This window comes from Epinephelus lanceolatus, chromosome 23 (assembly GCF_041903045.1).
Source record: "Epinephelus lanceolatus isolate andai-2023 chromosome 23, ASM4190304v1, whole genome shotgun sequence".
NCBI classification, from domain to species: Eukaryota; Metazoa; Chordata; class Actinopteri; order Perciformes; family Serranidae; genus Epinephelus; species Epinephelus lanceolatus.
The window spans coordinates 37,577,438-37,599,378 of record NC_135756.1 but is presented as its reverse complement, the minus strand read 5'-3'; the positions used below and the strand labels follow the sequence as shown (position 1 = coordinate 37,599,378).

Sequence of the window (21,941 nt, the reverse complement as noted above, 5' to 3'; positions counted from 1 at the left end):
ACATAATATTATGTTAATCATGTTGTCATATTGCTGAGTCAAATTGCTGATGTTATAAAGCTGGATTTAGCACCATGACGCCATCAGCACAGGCTGCTGATATAAGCTACTTTTTTAATTTACCAGGACATGTAATAATGATAAATGCTGGTTCAATCAACACATCTGTACTGGTACTGTTCATGTTGGCTGACAGTCATGGCTTACTGGGACACTTGAATAAAACAGCATCAGTGCTTTCCTATTATGACAAGTCCAAATGTCTGCTGTGGAAAAGCACATCATAAATTAGTGTTCTGTACATATGCATGGAATCAGCAAAAACAGTTACAAGGCTACAAATACACTGAAACTTGTTAAAGATTAAAGTTCCACTGAGTGTGTGAAATTTTTTCTCCACATTTGACCCATCCCCTGAGGGAGCGGTGAGCAGCAGTGGAGCCGCGCTCAGGAATCATGTGGTGATCTAACCCCCCCCAATTTCAACCCCTGATGCTGAGTGCCAAGCATGGAGGCAATGGGTCCCATTTTTATAGTCTTTGGTATGACCCGGCTGGGGATCGAACCCACGACCTCCCAGTCTCAGGGCGGACACTCTACCACTAGGCCACTGAGCTGTTTACACCATGATAATTTACACTCAGCTGGCAGTTTATTAGGTCCACCTAGCTAAAACAAATGCAGTCTTGCAGTAAACCTATACAAAGGTAAGTCTTCACCTTTTTTTGAAACTGATGTATAGAGGTGTTGATTCAAATGTATGATCATTTCAGAGGATTAGTTAATGATTCTGTTGAACTGGTGTTGTTTTAATGGCTAATTTAAATTTTGCAAGGCAATGCTGATCAGTGTGTATTGTCCATGAAAATATTTAGATCGATGTTTTGTCTCCCCTTGTTGATATAAACGGGTGTATAAGATAAAATAAGGAGTCAATAGCTCAGTTTGCAGAAGAAAATGTTCGCATGAGCCCCTTTTCCACTGCAGAAATTTTTATCATTTACCGGGGATTTTGAAAAGCCTCGGCGCGTTTCCACCGAAATTACCCGCGGAAAAAAACTTTCCCTTAACCCCAAACTTTCCTTGGCAAAAGTACTTAGTATAGGGGGTAGGACTTTTCAGATTCTCCAGAATTCTTGAGGGGTGGGGCTGTGTGCTGAAGTGCTAATGGTATTGGTTCTTTTGTGCCGGCGCTGAACTCCTCCACATACACACACACATCCACACACACACACCTACACAACACGGCAACCAGTGTAACCATGCTCCGTCAACAGTCACTCATCCACCTCACTAACGTTATGTCTTACATCCTAGTTTAGACAGCACGCTAGTTCGGCTGATAATGAATTGTTACTAATAAGCTAAAATGACAGCTGTCTGTATGAAGACTAACTCAGTCTAACACTTAGATTAAAATACTTTTAAACTTAGCTGCTGGCTGAGACAAACACCCCCTCCTCACTCTACCAGCACTAACGTTACCATGTTACCAACCAATAAGCTGGCGGAGCTAAATATAGGGCACACGCCGTATAATCTACGTCATCAGCCTGATTTGAATACATTTTCCGGAACTTTGAGGTGTGGTGGAAATGCAAACCACACAGATTACCAGGAATTCTTTTACCCAGGTAAAAAAATTCCTGGAAATAAAAGTGGAAATGATGGTGGAAAAGGGGCTATGGTAAAAGAAAAGTTTCTGCAAACCAAGAATTCATTGCATTGGCAAGTTTATATGTATCATCAAGGTTTCTAAAGTGACGTGACATGAAAAACTGACTTTGTCGCCGGGAGGTGGATGGGATGGTGGATGGCGTGTCACATGGGCAAAATGCCTGCCAAGCTGCAGACCAATGTTCAAGACCAACAAACAACAAAACCAGATGTGTTTTAGTGACCCCTCACTGTATTTCCAGCAAGAGTTGTATCCCCCAAACCGGGTATTTCAAGCCAAAATATGATCCTTTTCTAACCATAACCAAGTGAGGTTTTTGTGCCTAAACCTAAACACGTTAACTACATCATTGTTGAAATGTAAAGGAAAATGGAGGGGAGGCGCTGAGGAAGGCTGTGAGATGCGCTGAGATCGCGAGATCGCGAGACCGCAGAGACGAGATTTGGATGAAACACGGCAGCGCCCGGCTGCTAGATCAGACTACAACTTCTCTCCTGCCTTTTCAACCAAAAATAACATAGAACATTTCAAAAAGTTCACGATCATCAAGGAGTAACATACCCGGAACATACAGGAAGATACCGCACGCCGATCAGAGCGGAGGACCTCGAGGATTACATTGACAACTACTACTACCGCCTTGCAATGGAAAACAGCAGCCCGGTTCACCACACTCCCAACCCAAACAAACGGAAAAAGAAAGATTCAGCCACCGACACGACGATCTTCAAACCACGGATATACAGGTCAGTGTACTCGAATCCATAAACAAAAAACTGGATGTTCTCAGCATGCTTCATCAGGAAATAAAAGACCTCAGATCCAGCCTTGAATTCACACACAGCCAAATAACCGATCTCCAAACAGACAATGCACAATTACACACCACTGTCGAGCTACTCACCTCCCAGATATCCACAATCCAGAAAGAAAATAAGACCCTGAAAGAAACCGTCCTGGACATTCAAACACGAAGCATGCGAGATAACCTCATTTTCTCAGGAATCCCTGAAAGCACGACAGATAACCCCGACTCACTCGTTAGCAACTTCATGCAGTCTGCTCTCAAACTCCCGTCAGACACTGTCAACAAAATCACATTTCACTGTATACATCGCCTTGGAGCCTGCACCGGATCACGCCCCCATCCCATCATTGCAAAGTTTGAATACTTCCAACAAAAAGAACTGGTGAAAAGCAAAGGGAGGGAGCTGAAAGGAACCATGTTCGGGATGAACGATCAGTTCCCAAAGGAAATAACTGAAAGACGTAAAACACTATACCCCATCCTCAAGCAGCGCAGGCAGAAGGGTGAATGGGCCACCCTGGTAGTGGACAAACTGTACATAGAAGGACAATTATTCCGGAACTCCTCCATCACACCCTGGCTCATATAATGTGGACATAAGCTTAAATGCTCAAACTCTTTCCAATGAAGATGCATACATAAAAATCTCACTCCTCATTACACCCCCCTCCCCCCCCCCCTTAAATAACAAAACAAACTTCGTCTGTCTCTCTTGCTCACCCTTGATTAATTTTTCTCTCTCCCTCTCTCCAACTTTGACACACACTCATACTCACTCATTGTGCTAATTGTTGTTGTTGTTCTTTTGTGTTTTAGTGTAACTATGTCTTGTTTTGTGCTTTTGTTAACTGTTTTCCCTTCTCGTATACATTTTTGGGTGCATGTATGTCTATAATATGCTTACATATGATACATGTCACAGGAAGCAAAGGAGGGGACTGGCAGAGATGTAATTATTAACAAACCATATCATTCTCAGTGTCATCCTTAAAGTTCATCAGCTGGAACATCCGGGGCATTGGGTCACCGGCAAAACTTACTAAAGTTCTTAACCACCTGGCTAAAATAAAACCCAGTTTCTGCCTACTACAGGAAACACATCTCACAGCATCAGAACATATAAAACTTAAGACCAAATGGATAGATAAAATCTTCTCTGCTTCTTACAACTCCAAAAAGCCAGGAACTGCTATCTTGATAAATAAAAATATCCCATATCACAATGAAACTACAATCACAGATCCAGATGGCCATTTTGTTACCATTAAAGGACACATCAGAAATGTTAAAATAACAATTGCAAATATTTACGGACCCAATGAAGACAACCCACATTTTTTTCATACAGTATTCTCTCATCTCAATAATCTTTCTGATTCAGCAATTATAGTAGGGGGGGGATTTTAATACAATCCTCAATCCAAATCTTGACAGATCAAATCCTGGAACCACTCACAGATCATGGCACTCATCTGATATTATCAAAAAATACATGGAAGACCTTGGACTTAGCGATTGTTGGCGAACCAAAAACCCACTTCATAAAGAATACTCTTACTACTCACCCCCTCACAAAAGTTACTCCCGCATTGACTACTTTCTAGTAAGCAATTCTATTATACCTCAAATTAACAACTCAGAAATTCATCCAATAATCATCTCAGACCATGGCCCAATCAGCTTTGATATAGTACAAGAACCTACACAAACTCCTTCAAGTAGATGGCGGTTCAACACTTCACTCCTAGCAGACACAGATTTTAATAACCTCCTCAAGAGAGAGTGGACATCCTTCATAGAGCTGAACGACTCCCCAGAAATATCTCCATCCTTTCTTTGGGAAACAGCAAAAGCAGTCATCAGGGGCCATATCATCTCATACTCTACCCACAAGAAGAAAAAGGAACAAGAAAAACAACAAGAATTGGAACATAAACTGAAACATCTCCATTCTCAACAATCCTGCAACTCCACTGAACATACTCAAAATGAAATACAGAAAGTTAAAACACAGCTTGATAACATAATACATCAGCAAACTCAGTTTCTCGTGCAAAGAACGAGACTGAATTATTTTGAACATAATGAAAAATCAAAAAAAAAAAACACAAAGAAAAATCACTTATTACAACTATCCAAGACCCACAGGGAAACTTAATATACAACCCAATAGAAATAAACACAATATTTTGTAACTACTATCAAACTCTCTACCGCTCAGACAATGTAACAAATATCTCCGACATCCACTCCTTCCTCAACAATATTGAATTACCAAAAATAACAGAACAAGCAACCATATTAGACCGACCCTTGACCTCAGAAGAACTCAGGAAATCCATTTTCTCCATACCCAACAACAAATCACCTGGTTCAGATGGTTAACCAACAGTATTTTATAAACACCACTGGCACCTCATATCTCCCCTTTTCAACAGAATGGTCAATGAAATCAAATCATCAGGAACCATACCACACATGAATTCAGCTTATATCTCAGTTCTGCTCAAACCTGATAAAGATCCAACTCTCACCTCCAGCTACAGACCAATAAGCCTGATCAACTGTGACTTAAAAATAATAAGCAAAGCTTTAGCTAACAGATTAGACACAGTCATTCCCACAATAATTCATCCAGACCAAACAGAATTCATAAAAGGTAGGCACTCATCCACCAATATGCGTCATTTATTCAACCTCATCAGTCTATCCCAGAGAAATCACCTCAACACCATAATCACATCACTGGACGCAGAAAAGGCCTTTGATAAAGTCAACTGGACATTTCTCTTCACTACCATTGAGAAGTTTGGTTTTGGGGAGTCGTTCACTCACTGGATCAAAACTCTTTACAACACCCCGTCCGCTTCAGTTATAACTAACAATATCACCTTTCAACGCTTTCTACTACAATGGGGCACTAGACAAGGATGTCCACTCTCTCCATTACTATTTGCAATATTCATTGAACCTCTTGCAGCCGCCATTCAACAAAATACTCACATTACTGGTGTACAAACAAATCATTTTCACCACAAGATTAGTTTATATGCAGATGATATCCTCCTGTACTTAACAAACCCCTCAACAACCCTCCCCGAAGTTTTCAATCTCGTTTCCACATTCTCAAAAATCTCTGATTACTCTGGAATGCTGCATCCAAAAAAACCTCCCTGACAATAAAAACGGGCAACATTAAATACCTTGGTATCAATGTTTCCACCAAGCTGTCAGAGCTATTTTCTCTAAACTACATACCATTACAAAAAAGCATTGAAGAAGACCTCACTCGCTGGAACAATTTACCAGTCTCACTGATCGGAAGAATAGCAGCAATAAAAATGACCATACTGCCAAAAATAAATCTTTTTTCTATGACACCGACTCATCCTCCACCACACTGGTTTAACACAATAGACTGTCATAACCAAATTCTACTGGAAACATAAAAAACCAAGAATAAAACTATCCACCCTTCAGAAACCTAAAGACCGCGGAGGCCTAGCTGCTCCAAATTTTAGATTTTACCACCTTGCAAATCATCTTCAATACATACCCATATGGTTGCAAAAAACTCATCATACACAACACCCCTGGCTGGATATAGAACAACACGACTGTCAAAACTTATCATTATCAGATCTTCCATTCCTCACCCAGTCAATCAAACATCATAACTGTTTCAAAAACCCATTTATAGCAGTGACTCCGACAGCTTGGTGGAAATGCAACCAAATCACTGGACACCCCATAAGCTCAAACAAATATACACCAATCTGGCACAATCCTGAATTCCAAATTAAAAATAAACCACTATTATTCAATTCATGGAAAAAGCAGGCATTACACACCTAGAACACTTATTTGATCATGGCACACCCATATCCTTTGAAAAACTTAAACAGAAATATGGCATTGGCAATAACTCCTTTCTACAATACTCACAACTGAAATACTGCTTGAAAGGTAAAATCAACATATCAGACAATAGCCTGGACACACCTCCACTATTCTATCAAATCAAATGTATAACCTCTCAGAAAAAAATATTCGCAAAACTATACAAACTTTTAATTAAAACAGACAATACCCTCCCATGACCAGTCCAAGACTGGGAAAGAGATTTAACAGTTACCATAAACACCAACTCCTGGATGCACATCTGTAATAATACCTTCTCAATGTCAAATAACCCCAAACTGCAACTTATCCAATATAAAATTCTACATAGAGTACACCTCACACAATATAAATTACACAAAATGGGACTCAAAGACAATGATAAATGTATGCACTGCACATCAGACACCACAGATAATTACCTTCATGCCATCTGGCTCTGCCCACCCATCCAGTCATTCTGGACAAACATCACACGTACATTATCTAGAATCATAGGCAGCAGCATTCCAGTCTCCCCATCTGTTTGTCTGCTGGGAGATCTTACATCAGTTGAACCACCATTGAAATATAAACAACCCAGACTGGGCAGACTGGGTTGGCTGGGGGGTGGCGGGAGTGCAGTGGCTTTGTGCTCTGCTCTCGGATGGTGTGTCGGGGGCTCCGGTGGGGCTGGGTCAGGGGTGGGGCGGGTGGGGCCCACCTCACCTCCCATCTCCTAAAAGGCTGGGGAAAAAAAAAACAAAAACAAACAAACAAAAAAAAAAAACAATCTGGGCATTGTCCCAAAGCAGGAAAAAGGAGACTGGACCTGCGATGGCCGGCGGCCTCCTCAGGGTCTGGACGCGACCTAAAGCAGGCCCACCACAACAACAATCTCACCAGAACAGAGGGTGGTGGGGTTGCGAGGGGTGGGCTTCCTTGCTGGCATGCCCTGCCTGTCCCTTGCTGGAGCCCCCTGTCGCGCCGCTGGGGGTTGGGTGCAGGGACCTCTCGCCCGCCTCTCCGGCTCCCTAGTTTGGCTCCGGCCCTCGTCACCACGGGTCATTACCATAGTGATATGTTGTGCCATGTTATATTATATAATAATTTAATTATTATGTGATATAGTGTCATATTATATCATATATTATATTATATTGTATTATAGCATACTATATTACTTCATATTACACTACAATACATCACACTATATTATATCTTGCTATGCTTATGTTATACTGTGTTATATCATATTATGTTATATTATACTGTGTATTATGTCATAATATATATCTTTATAATATATTATATATTATCTCTTCATATCATGTTGTAACATTATGTTACATTATGTGTTGTTGTTTGTTTATGTATTTATTCATTTTTTATTTATTTCTTTACTTTTTTTCTCCTCTCTCATCACTACAACCCTAATGCCTCAAATTTATTTATATGTTTGCTTTTTATTCTGTTTACTGATTTTTCTCTCCTCATTATTCACGCCATACCCCACCCTGTCTAAGCCATATAACACGGACATTTGCCCCTCATTCAAATACTGAAATATGCCCCATACATATGCTGTTTTTGTCTATTGTTGTTTGTATGTCTACTCACCTTATGTCTACTGTTTACGTCCTACGTTACTGCTTCTGTCATGTTATTTTGTTTTGTTCCTGTCACTCTATTTCACCAATAAAAAAAAAAAAAAAGAAACGTAAAGTTTCAATGTATCCGCTACAAAATATTGCGCTACAAAATATTGTACAAATATAACACATTCATAGTTTGCAGAAATGTACAGTGGCAACAAGTTTTGGCCAACTGGGTTGGAATCCAATATGGAATGATGGTAAATCGGATTGTCAGTACTGAATAGGACACATTGATGCTGTTAATATCATCTTAAAAAGGGTGTGATTGCAACTCTTCATCTAACACCTCACTGTGGCTGCTTCTGCGTTTACTCTTTCTCCCTGCCATATTAGTAGACTTTTATTGAGGAAGAGCTGCTCACAATGCTCCCCTAATTTGGTGAAAAACACATTTAATTTCCTATAGATTAATCACAATAAAAGCCCCCTGTTGTGTTTTTATCTAAAAGCTTTGATTGTGAAGCAGCAAATTAACAAAAGTTGGGTTTTCATCAGCAAAGTTGGGTTTTCTCATCAAAGCAAACATGAAACACTAAAATAAAGCAGAAATCTTATTTTAAAAAAAGGACGCCAGAGACAAACTAAACTCCACATAACTAAGATTCAGTGAGAAGCTACAGAGACTTTTAAAAACACCTTCTCTCTGGTCCCCTGCACAGACAAATGTGAGTTGAGTCTCACAATACACACTTCTTTCAGGGGTCATCGGGAGTTGGCTGCAGTCAGCTATCTGCTTGGAGGTGGTTGGGCATGCTTTTTGCATGACTTCAGTGATGGTTCATCTTGGGCTTGGCAAGGTTTGGCATGTTTAAACGGACAAAGGAGGTGCGGCATGGTTTGACTCAGCGCAACCAAAAGTGGCAATTGAAAGAGAGAGAAAATACCATTTGAGTATTTATGGTGAGTTGTGTGCTGGGCTTGTTTCTTAGCAATCAACAGCTAGGTCTCAGGTTTAGTACCACCGTGCCTGCACTGAAATTAAAACTAAAACCTGCGTTCACTAACTGTCATCATGCAACTCTGGGAACGCTGCATCTGCCCACATTGCCCTGCTCCGCTCATTAAAAAAGCCTATGGGATTTTTCCGTTGGATTTTGGATTATTGCAGAATATAAACTCTGTGGCAGACAAAGGTTTATGATACTTGAACATTTTGTCTTCACAAATGAACACGTCTTTCTAATGTTGCTGTTTTTGGGATTCACTGAACCACAGATGATTTGTCATTTGTTAAAATCTAAACTGGACATGTGAAGGCTTTCTTCTCTGGGCCTTGCCATTTGAAATGGTGGCAGAGACCCCAACGTCTAACTCTGCAAAGACACCGACCAACCGGCCACCTCAGATCTGCACCTTCGGAACAAGGGCACAGCAAAGACCGCTTCTGGAACCACAATTCTTCCCTGCATCCACTCAAGGATTGGTAATGTAACAACTGGACATAGCATTATTGCAGTTGTACAGGCTAAGCAATACTGTTTAACTTTGTCAATTGTGATTTAATGCTGTTTATTGAGTTATTGTTGTGATTGTTTGCAGTTAAGTTATTGGTTAGTTGGCTTCACCAAAGCTTAGTGATGTTAGTTTGCTAATGCATGCAACTAAACATCCTCTGTACTCACCCAAACCCTTTGCAACACAAATAGTACACACATACTCACTCACAAATTGGCTGTCGATATAGCTACACCCAAAGAGGCAACTCAGAGTTCCCGCTTCTTTTACTTTGTCCTTGTCCTGATCACACGGTCAGGCAAAACCTCCTTCAATCTGAAGCCGTCTTTGATTCGGCCATTTTGTAGTTCTCTGTTGTCTGCCATTTTGTTTTGTAGGCCACATGGCCCTTTGTTTTACACACCCACCTTTTTGAGGATGGGAGTGATATGGTCATGCTTACGCACCTTCATCAGGATCCTAGCAGCGCTGTTCTGGATGTATTGAAGCCTCTGGATGCTTTTACTAGGGATACCGATGAGGAGTGCATTACAGTAGCCCAGCCTGGAGGAGATAAAGACGTGGACGAGCTTTTCAGCGTCTGCCAGGTTGAGTGATGGACGGAGTTTTGCAATGTTACTGTGGTGGTAAAAGGAAGTCTTGCATAGATGTTTGACGTGGGTCTCGAACGTAAGGTGGGGGTCCATTTTAACGCCGAGGTTGGTGACTGAAGTAGACAGGGATGTTCTCACTGGAGAAAGAGATGCTGGTGAGGGTGGATGATCTGATTTCTGTAGGAAATAAAGCTTCATCCATGCCTTTATCTCCTCCAGGCAGGTAATGAGTGAGCCCCCCCCCCCCCCCCCCCCCCAATTAATCACTTATTGATGCTGTTTTGGAAGTATGAATAAGTCAATAAGTAATTTATTCCATTGAAATATCATTGATGTATTATAGAAAAGTGATTCATCTTTTTATAAATGAATGCTGTGGTATCGTGATACTACTCAGAACCGTGATACTTTCACTGGTATCAATTTTGGTACCGTGACAACACTAATGCAGACTGTACAGTGACGGCATCTACTAAATAGCAGGCTATGATGTACGATGCAATAGCTTCCCATACTGAGTGCGCAAGGATGCTACACTGGTTATTACTTTTCCAACTGTGAATCACAACATAACACACAGCATCACATTAATAAATAACCTTAAGTTTTGTGGGCACTATATACTGCTGCGTGTTTGTGTGTGTGTTTGCTAGCTGCAGGGTTGCTCACCTGGCAGCTGCAGCTGGGCCACTATTTCCTTCCATGCTTCATCATTCATTATGTGATCATGGTAATACTGGAGGACCCAGCAGTTGTGGAGTATATAGTCAAGGACTCACTGGCACTAATCCAGGACAGCCCAAAATCGCACAGTGTATACCAGGCCTAAAGCATTGTCAAAGCACTTATTTTTAGAAGCCTGAAGAAACCTAATGCAAAATTGACAGGGAAGTCTAATAATGAACAAACATTTGTTTTAACAGATTTTCTTATTTTCTACTTTGGTTGTTACTTTTCAGTCCCTTAAGCTGGATTGAGATAATTGTGTAGCTGCCGTAAAGCTACCATAGTTATACCATAGCTAGACTCACAAGTCAGTCTTTAGACGCTTTGCTTAACTAAAGACTGATGACTTTCTCCCTGATTTTGTGTTTAGATGAGCGGATACAATTTCAGAGTTTAAAAAAACTCCCTACGTTGCACAACCAATAGTAAATCTGCAGGGCTCAGCCGTGCTCGCAGAAAACGCCGTCAAAGTTCAGTGAATGTTTGTCGCGTTTGCGGCAACACATTCTCGCCAACTAAAAGAAACAAACATAATCTTTTACAAGGCCATGACTCATCCGTCCGACCGGACTATAACGTTAGAGGGAATCGCCTTGTTGTTTACAAATACTTCTGGGTAGAAAACCAGCAGAGCTTTTAGCTATATATATAGCCTATGTATCACATTTTTCACATCACTGTATCATCGTTTGGACTAATCCGATGTTTGTAAAGTCTATAAACACAAAGACTGAACAAACATTACTATTTCTGTGTGCACGTTTAGCTGGGCTAACCGTTAGCTGTCAGCCGTTAGCGGTGTCTGTAATAGGTAATAACTCCATAAACGGTCCGTGAAAAAAATATCTTTTCCAGCGGATATCTTAGTTACAACATGATTGAGCTAGCAAAGCAGTTTTGTGTTGCTATGTGTGGTATTTATTCAGTTTTAGGAAATCACGATGTCTAGAAAGCATCAGTGGCTGCAGCTGATAGGGACAGCTAAGGTAACAGGACGTCATCTGTTAAAAGCCTCCCGTTGTTGGATACGACATGAAACTACTCCAGTTAGCTCAATCATGTTGTAACTAAGACATCCGCTGGAAAAAATATTTTCTTCACGGATGAGCACACGTTTGATAAAACGGAGTTAAATCTCTCGGCATCCATTTTCAAGCTCTCTGTGTGTTTGTTTCCTTACGGACGAGAAAAGGGGGAGCGCACATTTCCGAGAAGGCGTGTCCTTTTCAAAAATGCAAGAGGCGTTGCTTTGTTGCCGGCCGTTTTCGCCGGTGTGTTAAACACACTTTAGAAAGGAGTGTCCCCAGACTATCAGAAGGCGGAGATCTCTGATTGTCTGGTGGCGAGACTATACCATAGCTAATGTTGGCCTCCCCAAAAATGTAACTACACACTGTGGCTTTTTTTTTTGTATGTAAAGGACCTACACAATATAGTCAAGTTTGGTGAAGTGAAATGGAAAAACAACTTGTTTTAAAAAATAATAAAATGTAAAGTGGTGTGTGCATACGTACTCACCCCCTTTGCTATGAAGCCCCTAAATAACACCTGGTGGTACCATCTACATTGATAAGTCACAGAATTAGTTAAATAAAATCCAGCTGTGTTCAATCAAAGTGTAACATGATCTCAGTATATATACACCTGTTCTGAAAGGCCCCAGAGTCTGCAGCACCATCAAGCAAGTGGCACCATGAACAAGAACAAGGAGCTCTCTAAACAGGTCTGGGATAAAGTCCTGGAGAAGTACAGATCAGGTTTGGATTCTTAAAAAAAATGAAATTTTGAACGTCCCCATGAGCACCATTACGTCTAAAAAATGTGTCACCACAAAAAACCTCCCAAGAGAGGGCAGCCCACCAAAACTCCGGGAACAGGCAAGGAGGGCATTAATCAGATTGATAATAAAGACACCAAATTTGTGTTCGCAGCTATTCACAAACAGTTTCACCATTACGTAGTGTGTTGATCACAGACAAGTTTATTTTTCAACAATAAAGTGAGCTGTTCAGTACTCTGCACATAGCTTGTTCCCAGACTCCATATCTTTAAATTTACTTAAATATCAACATTGGTATCAGCATTGGTTGGTAGCCTTTCTCTATTTTCCCCTTAAAAGAGATAATAAATAACCATATGTGCTTGCCTTTACTTTACAATCTCTTAGCTGACCCTACTGAACACTGAATGCTCTTCATGAACCATGAACTCTTCTATTTTGTTCAGGAATCGGGGGTAACCTGGTGGCTATTCAGGCCAGCAGGATCTCCACTCACCTGCATTTCCACTGTGCTCCTGGAGAGGTTCCTGATGATGCAAAGGGCTGCTACTACCCTTGCCGCACCTTCTGTGGTACAGGTTAGTACTGTGCAGGTACTGACCATTTCATTAAATCACACTTTAGCTATGTGTGGCTGTCCAACTCCAATTTGAGGAGTGTAAAGCATTTATAGTCATTATTTGGTCGTTATTGATAGAATACCCCGATGGTCAGTCCATTTGTTCATCCGTCCCATTCTTGTGACCACAAACGTCTATGTGGATTCATCAATGAACTGATTAGAATTTGGTGGTCAAAGGTCAAGGTGAAGTAACCCACTCTGTTGCACTCTCATGAATGTAATACCTCCAAAACAGCTTCAGGGAATTTCTTCAAATTTGACACAAACATCGACTTGGGCTCAACAATGAACTGGTTAAATTTTGAAAGTCAAAGATCAAGGTCACTGTGACCTTGGTTCTGTCTCATTCTTGTGAATATGATGTCTCAAGAGGGCCTTGAGGGAATTTTTAAATTTGGCACAAACATCTACTTGGATTCAACCAAGAACTGATAAGAATTCGGTGGTTTAAGGTCATTGTGACCTCACAAAACATGTTTTTGGCCATTACTCAGGAATTTATATGCTAATTATGACAAAATTTCACACAAATGTCTAATTGAATAATTAGATGAAGTCATGACATTTTGTATCCAAAAGGTCAGAGGTCAACATCACTGTGATATCAGCATCATGTCTCAAGAACAGAAAGAGACATTTGGTCAGATACTGAATTGGTGACACTAATCTTGGGTGGCCACTTTGAAACTGTGCTAATTGTATAGATCTTCTGTGCTGTTCAGGGGAAGATTTGTTTTCACAGTCATGGATGTAAACTCTAAGTGGAACCTGACTGGTTTGCAGAGGCATACAACCACAAGGCGGTAATCCTATTGGGATTCTTGGTTAACTGTGGAGGTACACAGGAAGAACAATGTTTTCTCCCCAGTTTCAACTTAGCAAGGAGTGAGTAATTGATTTACAAATGATCATCTGGGGGGTGAAGTATTTCTTTAATACTATACTAATTGCTTATGATTTGCCTTCACACATTTTATTTGGCCTTAACACAAGAATACCATTGTTTTCAGTTCTGTGCCTGGTTGGTTCTCTGTCCTGCCAGGCAGTTAATTGTCATGTCCTGCAGTTGTAAATTAATTCCTTGTTGGAAGTCTAGAATGAAAACCAGCAGGACTCTGAATCCTGGGGACAGTAGGTGGGTGGAATCAAACAGAACAATTTGTCACGAAACTATTCAGTGATGTATTTCATAAAGAGTACATGCACAATTTTGGACGGTTTATTTCCTCCTCTGCAAAAAGAAGATTCCTTCACATTCACCTTCAATCTTCCTTTCCCCTGATCCTTTTTGTGTTTTCTTAGGAGCCAACCATCGCTCTGCTCAGGTGCTTCTCCTTTTGGTCATCCCTGGTCACCTAATATTCCTCTACACCATTCACCTGATGAAGAGCGGACACACCACCCTGACCCCCATCTTTATGTCTGTCTATCTGGCTGCTGCTATGCTGCAGGTGAGAATGTGATGACTATAATTACAGTGTGCTAAGATACAGAAGAAGATGTAGAATTATAAATAGTGATTTTTAAAGTTATTGCTCATCATTTCACATAAAAGTGTTCAACCTCAAGGGTCTTAAAGGTATACTTTGCAGATGGTTGATTATTGATAGTAAACACTCACCAGCTTAAGTGGAAGTAAAAGCCAACCACAGATTGACTCTTGTTTGGCATTTTGCCTTGCTATATTTGTGGTTTGGTTCTGCCCTCTGTTTCTTGGATGTCTGCTGCTTTATGGTCTGACACCTGGTCGCTAGCTTTTTATAAAACCCTACACGCCCAAAAATGTCTTGAGCACAGAAAATAAGAAGATAAAATTCAGGTAAAGAAGGCTGAGTCTCTGCAAAAAGACACAACTCCAGACACTGAGATTGGGTCATAAGTGATGACTGAGAGGGATTACTTCTGTATGAGTCATTGTTTTTTAGGAAAATCCTGCGTAGTCTATAGTTAATACACAGTGGCATGCAATAGTTTGGGCAACCCTGGTCAAAATGTCTTTCACTGTGAATAGTTAAGTCAGTAGAAGATGAACTGATCTCCAAAAGGCATGACGTTAAAGGTGAAACTTGCTTTTCAACATTTTAAGCAAGATTAGTGTATTATTTTTGTTTTTACAATTTCAAAGTAAAAAAGGGAAAGGAACACCATGCAAAAGTTTGACCCCCCAAGACATTTGAGCTCTCAGGCAAGTTTTACTAGGGTCTCGGACCTTGATTAGCTTGTTAGGGCTATGGATTGTTCACAGTCATTGTTAGGAAAGGCCAGGTGATGCAAATTTCAAAGCTTTATAAATACTCTGACTCCCGAAACCTTGGCCTAACAATCAGAAGCCATGAGCTTCTCTAAACAGCTGACTAGCACTCTTAAAACTAAAATAATCGATGCCCACAAAGCAGGAGAAGGCTATAAGAAGATAGCAAAGTGTTTTCAGGTAGCCGTTTACTCAGTTTGTCATGTAATTGATAAATGTCAATTAATAGGAACTGTGGAGGTCAAGTTGAGGTCTGGAAGACCAAGAAAACTAGCTGAGAGAGATGCTTGTAGGATCGTATGCAAATCAAAAACTCTGTTTGACTGCAAAAGACCTGCAGAAAGATATAGCAGACTCAGGAGTGGTGGTGTACAAATATGACCTTTGTGGAAGAGTCATCAGAAGAAAACCTTTCCTATGTCCTCACCACAAAATTCAGCGTCAGAACTTTGCAAAGGAACATCTAAACAAGCCAGATACTTTTTGGAAACAAGCCCTGTGGACTTGTGGAGTTAAAGCTACTCTTACCTTTCTTGCATTTCACGCAGCACTTAGAAAAAATTTGAACATCCACAACTCCCGCCTCCCTCCAAAGTTCCATCCCCCTCCTCCCGCAACTCCACCTCCCTCCAAAGGCCTACTACCCCCTCCTCCATTATGTCCTCATTACGTCTATGATAGACATAGGCGTTTGCAAGGTAACGTTAGATACACAGAAGAGGAGAGCAAGTGTAATGTTACAACCAAGACAGTCAAACGCAGCCCCAGAGTTTTAAAACTCAACCGGAGTCAGTGATGACTGATGAGTTTTAGAATAAGGTTAGAGTGCTAACGTTAGATAGTAGCATTAACGTTACTGGTAAGTGGAAACGCTCAAGGAAGATAACGTTAATGTTTCAGAGGCTACGCTACTACAGTAGGCTAACATTAGCCATTAGCAACTGGATGCTGTGTTGTCATATAACATTATATGTTATATTAGAAGCAAACTAAACATATCATTACTTGTCTTGCACAGTCAAACGCAACCCTGGAGTTTTGAAACTTATCCAGGGTCAGTGATGACTGATGAGTTTTATAATATAACATAAACGCTAACATTAGATAGTACTGGTGACTGGCAAAAAAGAAGGAGTCTCAGGCAACGCTAGGCTACTGTAGGCTAACCATTAGCAACTAGATGCTGTGTTGTCATGTATAACGTTTTAGCCTACGTTACATTAGAGGCAAACTAAAAATACCTGTCCAACAGAAACTCTGCGACCATCTCGTCACTTTTTAGCTCAGGATGAAGCTGCATCAGTTTTCGCCATCGGGGGATGTTATGCCGGAGGCCTCCACGTGGGGAAGACAGGACGCTCGGCCAATCTTTGTGTCCGAATGCAATGATTGGTTGGAGTTTTCTTAGAACCATATGAGAATGGTATTATAATGAGTTTGTATCTCTGGTGGAATTCACTTACATTTTAGTGTGCCATCAGCTTATTAATATAATTTTAACCTAAACAAAGAAAACCGTAAAATTTCCAGAAAGGTAAGTATATGTATATATATATATATGTATATATATATATATATATATATATGTATGTATGTTGGCCCAAACAAATCTCTTCTGCTTGTTGCCTCTCCTTAGCAGTGGTTTCCTAGCAGCTATTTGACCATGAAGGCCTGATTGGCGCAGTCTCCTCTTAACAGTTGTTCTAGAGATGGGTCTGCTGCTAGAACTCTGTGTGGCATTCATCTGGTCTCTGATCTGAGCTGCTGTTAACTTGTGATTTCTGAGGCTGGTGACTCGGATGAACTTATCCTCAGAAGCAGAGGTGACTCTTGGTCTTCCTTTCCTGGGTCGGTCCTCATGTGTGCCAGTTTCGTTGTAGCGCTTGATGGTTTTTGCGACTCCACTTGGGGACACATTTAAAGTTTTTGCAATTTTCCGGACTGACTGACCTTCATTTCTTAAAGTAATGATGGCCACTCGTTTTTCTTTAGTTAGCTGATTGGTTCTTGCCATAATATGAATTTTAACAGTTGTCCAATAGGGCTGTCGGCTGTGTATTAACCTGACTTCTGCACAACACAACTGATGGTCCCAACCCCATTGATAAAGCAAGAAATTCCACTAATTAACCCTGATAAGGCACACCTGTGAAGTGGAAACCATTTCAGGTGACTACCTCTTGAGATTACCTCATCGAGAGAATGCCAAGAGTGTGCAAAGCAGTAATCAGAGCAAAGGGTGGCTATTTTGAAGAAACTAGAATATAAAACATGTTTTCAGTAATTTCACCTTTTTTTGTTATGTACATAACTCCACGTGTTCATTCATAGTTTTGATGCCTTCAGTGAGAATCTACAATGTAAATAGTCATGAAAATAAAGAAAACGCATTGAATGAGAAGGTGTGTCCAAACTTTTGGCCTGTACTGTACATCTTTGTCTCCACTGTCCCTCTGTATGCTGTTCCAAACACTACTACTCTTCAGAAAATTAGATAACTGTAAGTGTTTCCATCCCAGTTGTCAAACATGAGCTATGGAGCTCACAAACAGGTATATGCATGCAGGTCTACATTTCAGCATTATGTGGTACTTTTTTGTGTCTATGGATCAGTTTTAACATGCACTTTACAGTTTGGACTCTAAATAATATGCTACTCTAAAATACATCAAATTAAAAGGGATGACTGATGAGAATTCAGGTGTTCATGCAGTGCATTGCCAAGAAGGGGAAAGTAGGCCACATCCACAGAAATTCATTTTCATTTTCTTCGCAATCTTGTGCTCAAGCGCTGTTTCAGAATTGATCTCAGTCCATACTAACACACCTGAAAACAATAAAACATGTCCATTCCCACACACTGGGCATGTGCATGCTGATGTAAACAGGAAGCAGATCGTTTTTCCCTGCGGTACAATTACAGGAGATGCCAGGCCGCATGGAGGTGCACCAGGCTTTCAAGCCAATTGGCCAGTGGCCATACAGTGGAATTACAACTCTGTAGCCTGTCACATGATGTTGTTGAGGCCATAGTTTTAAAACTAAAATGGGATCAACAGTGATTTCAGAGGCCTCATTTTAGAGGCTCCAGTTACACTGGAGTAGTGTGGACGTCAGACATAAAGGTAGTCGTAGTTATGCATTTTTAAACAAAACCATTTTAGTGTGGATGTGTTCACAGAGAACTGCAAAGCTACTGTACTACTGCACAATAGAATAGAAAGCCTTTATTGTCATTGCAGTTTAACAAGGATGCTACCTATACAACGCAATTGTGGGGGCTACTTCTAAGGTGCAGACGAGTTTCATGCCTCAGACTGGGCCACTTTAGATCACGACCTATTATAACCCTACATGTTAAAGGGAAATTTCGGTTTATTTCAACCCGTCTCCTGTCGTCCTAAATTTGGTTCAAGTGACTAGTGACATACAGATAATAGTTAGCATGTTAGCCGTTAGCCTAGATACAGCCGTAGCGTCAGACCTGTTAAAACGTAAGAGAACGGGCATCCCTTCAAGTGCAAAGTTAGTCCACTAAACAAGCTTTTTTCCACAAAGACCACCTCATATCGTTAGGATAAATTTCAGAGAACATATAAAAACAACATGTAAACGTGTTGTCTTACCTTACCGGTGTGCTGCCATGTTTGTTTACCATTTAGCTATGCTTTCCAAAGCGCAGCCGAAATATATCTCGCCAGCTCTAGATAAAGCCCAGCTGGATACTACTCCAGGTGGAAGTGTCTCGTCCTCGGTCACATCCAGACCTTGAAAATAAGGCTGCAACCGCTCCCATTTCTTGCAACAGAGGCATTCCTCTTCTGTGGGCACTGGGGCACAGCATTCACAGGTACACCACCAATCTCCAGAGCTACGCAACCTTGTGGCAGCCATTCCTCCTCTCTCGTCCTCTAACGTTACCTGTTGCGCCTTGCTCTCTCCTCCTCCTCCTCTGTTCAGGCGACTGTCTGGTTCTGCCTTCCAGCTGTTGCTGCTTGTACAGGCAAGCTATGAGATCGCTGCTTGTTCTCGCGATATTTCAGCTGCGCTTTGGAAAGCAGAGCTACATTGTAAACAAACATGGCAGCACACCGGTAAGGTAAGACAACACGTTTACATGTCGTTTTCTATATGTTCTCTGACATTAATCCTAATGATATTAGGCGGTCTTTGTGGAAAAAAGCTTGTTTAGTGGACTAACTTTGCACTTGAAGGGATGCCCGTTCTCGTTTTAACAGGTGTGACGCTTCGGCTGTATCTAGGCTAATGGCTAACATGCTAACTATTATTTTTATGTCACTAGTCACTTGAACCAAATTTAGGACGATAGGAGACAGGTTGACATAAACCGAAATTTCTACAATAGCGCACTGTTCTCTAAAGCCTTGTAATTCAGTGCATTTTTCTAAAATATTTCCAATTCAGTGCAAGTAAGGGTTGCTTCACAACATGGATTAATTTCAACATGAGTGCACATCTCCAACATTATTCTTTACAACACAACATCCTTTTCAACAATATCAGAATCTATATTCTGTTCAAATAAGTGTTCACAGATATCCAAACCTTGAACTGAAATAAAAGAATAAATACAAATATTAAATATTAAATTTGAAAAAATAAAATAAAAAGTGTTGCACTCTCTAACAACACTATCTCTCAGGGTTTTCCCTGGGTTTTTTCGAGACCAAGGTGGCAAAGGCCTGTGGCGGGGGGGCATCTTGACAGCTGTACTTTTAGATACGCCCCCCCCCCCCATATAGCTGTACACTGCTGACTTACTTGTTTATACAATTACAGACATGTCCTGTGATTTTCAGCCTTGTATGATTATATTTACCCTTTACAGCAGGCACATCCTGACAGCTAAGAATATTACTGTCAGATATTGTCCTGCCTCTATTAAATATGAAAGGAGGCTGAAAATCACTTGACATGTCTGTTCTGATTATACAAGTCAGCGGTCCTGAAATGTGTGTTTCTCTTCTATAATACACATTCTACATCTCGGAGGCGCCATCTTTCCACATACGGGCTTCCTTTGCCTTTCAAACGTGGCAGAGCTCCGTGGGAAACAGTAGGAGAGACACAGCCCGAGGGGGAACCGAGATCTGACACAACACCAGAGGGAGATAATACCCAGTGCCATGACTGAACACAGGCCCAATAAATTTTTAAAAAAAAAAAACAACACCGGCCCTCGCGGCCCAAACTTCAGACCAGCCCACCGGAAATTGTCCCGGTCCTCCCAATTAGCCACTCCGGGCCTGGATGTCTTTATTGCTCTGAAAAATGAGTGTGTAGGTCTTTGAGGATTATAAGCAGGGTATACTCATACAGTGGCCGCTCCTTCAGTGAGCCTCTCTACCTATACTCCAACCCAGGCACTAATGATGCCAACAGAAATTCTGACACTCTCATCATCTCACCTCCCAGTAAACTCAACCAAACACACAAGCTCGACAGTATGTAAAATGAGGGTATGGGGGGATCTGCCTCTATAGCCATTTATAATCCCTGACCTCATGAGGAACATTTGTTTTAATGATTTCTCCGTCCATGTTTTGAATAGAGTGTTTGGACTTTGGAGAAGTCAAAGAGTCCCAGTTTAGAATAAGGTTGACAGCAGCCTATGTTAAGGCTGTCAATAGTCAGTGCCCTCAAAAGACCCTGGTGTGGTACATTACTGCATGTCTGAAAAGTGAAATCACTTTACCCATGCAGATGTATTTCTTTTGATGTCCCGCAGTAACCCTAAGTAAAGAAATAAATGTTAAATTCACACATGACCTGCATTTCAAATATCCAATTTGCCTGAAACTCTTAGCATGGACTAACATCCATTTAGAATTCATTATATAATGTCTTTACAATATAGTTTCATATTTTCTCTCTGTGCCTAACATCGGGTCACAGACAATTTGGCAAAGATGTCTGTGGTGGAATTTGATAATGTCATCGAGTTAAAGTCAAAAGTATTGTAACCGTCTGTTCCTTTAATAGCAGCGATAAGCAGGAATAGCACATGCTGCAGTTTGATAATGTTCCATATAATTTAATTAATTTATTTTTATATACTTTATTAATCCCCCTGAGGGGAAATTCAATTTTTTTCACTCTTGCTGTCAATAACACACAGGTCCGAAAGACACACACATGCACAAACAGGACCTATACATGCACAAAGTGGAGAGATGTCAGAGTGAGGGGGCTGCCTTGGTCAGGCGCCCCAAGCGGTTGGGGGGTTCAGGGCCTTGCTCAAGGGCACCTCAGCAGTGCCCAGGAGGTGGACTGGCACCTCTCCAGCCACCAGTCCACACTCCATATTTGGTCCGGATGGGGACTCGAACAGGCTACCCTCCGGTTCCCAACCCAAATCCCTAGACCCAAGACTGAGCTACTGCCGCCCAGTGAAAGCCATAGAAAATTAGGGGAGAAATTGAAACATTTTGGCAGAATAACTCGACTCATTGTAATATCTGTGCAAGCCT

The 21,941-nt window shown here is 41.0% G+C and overlaps 1 protein-coding gene across 2 annotated transcripts in view; it reads left to right on the top strand.

Annotated features, from left to right (window-relative positions):
• slc41a2b (solute carrier family 41 member 2b) overlaps positions 1-21,941 on the top strand; it is a 158,798-nt gene that overhangs the window by 99,142 nt on the left and 37,715 nt on the right. For both annotated transcript variants that reach the window (XM_078165362.1, XM_033609814.2), the window contains exons 9-10: positions 13,024-13,155; positions 14,502-14,650. In XM_078165362.1, coding sequence (XP_078021488.1) covers positions 13,024-13,155; positions 14,502-14,650 — 281 coding nt within the window. The remainder of the gene's footprint in view (positions 1-13,023; positions 13,156-14,501; positions 14,651-21,941) is intronic.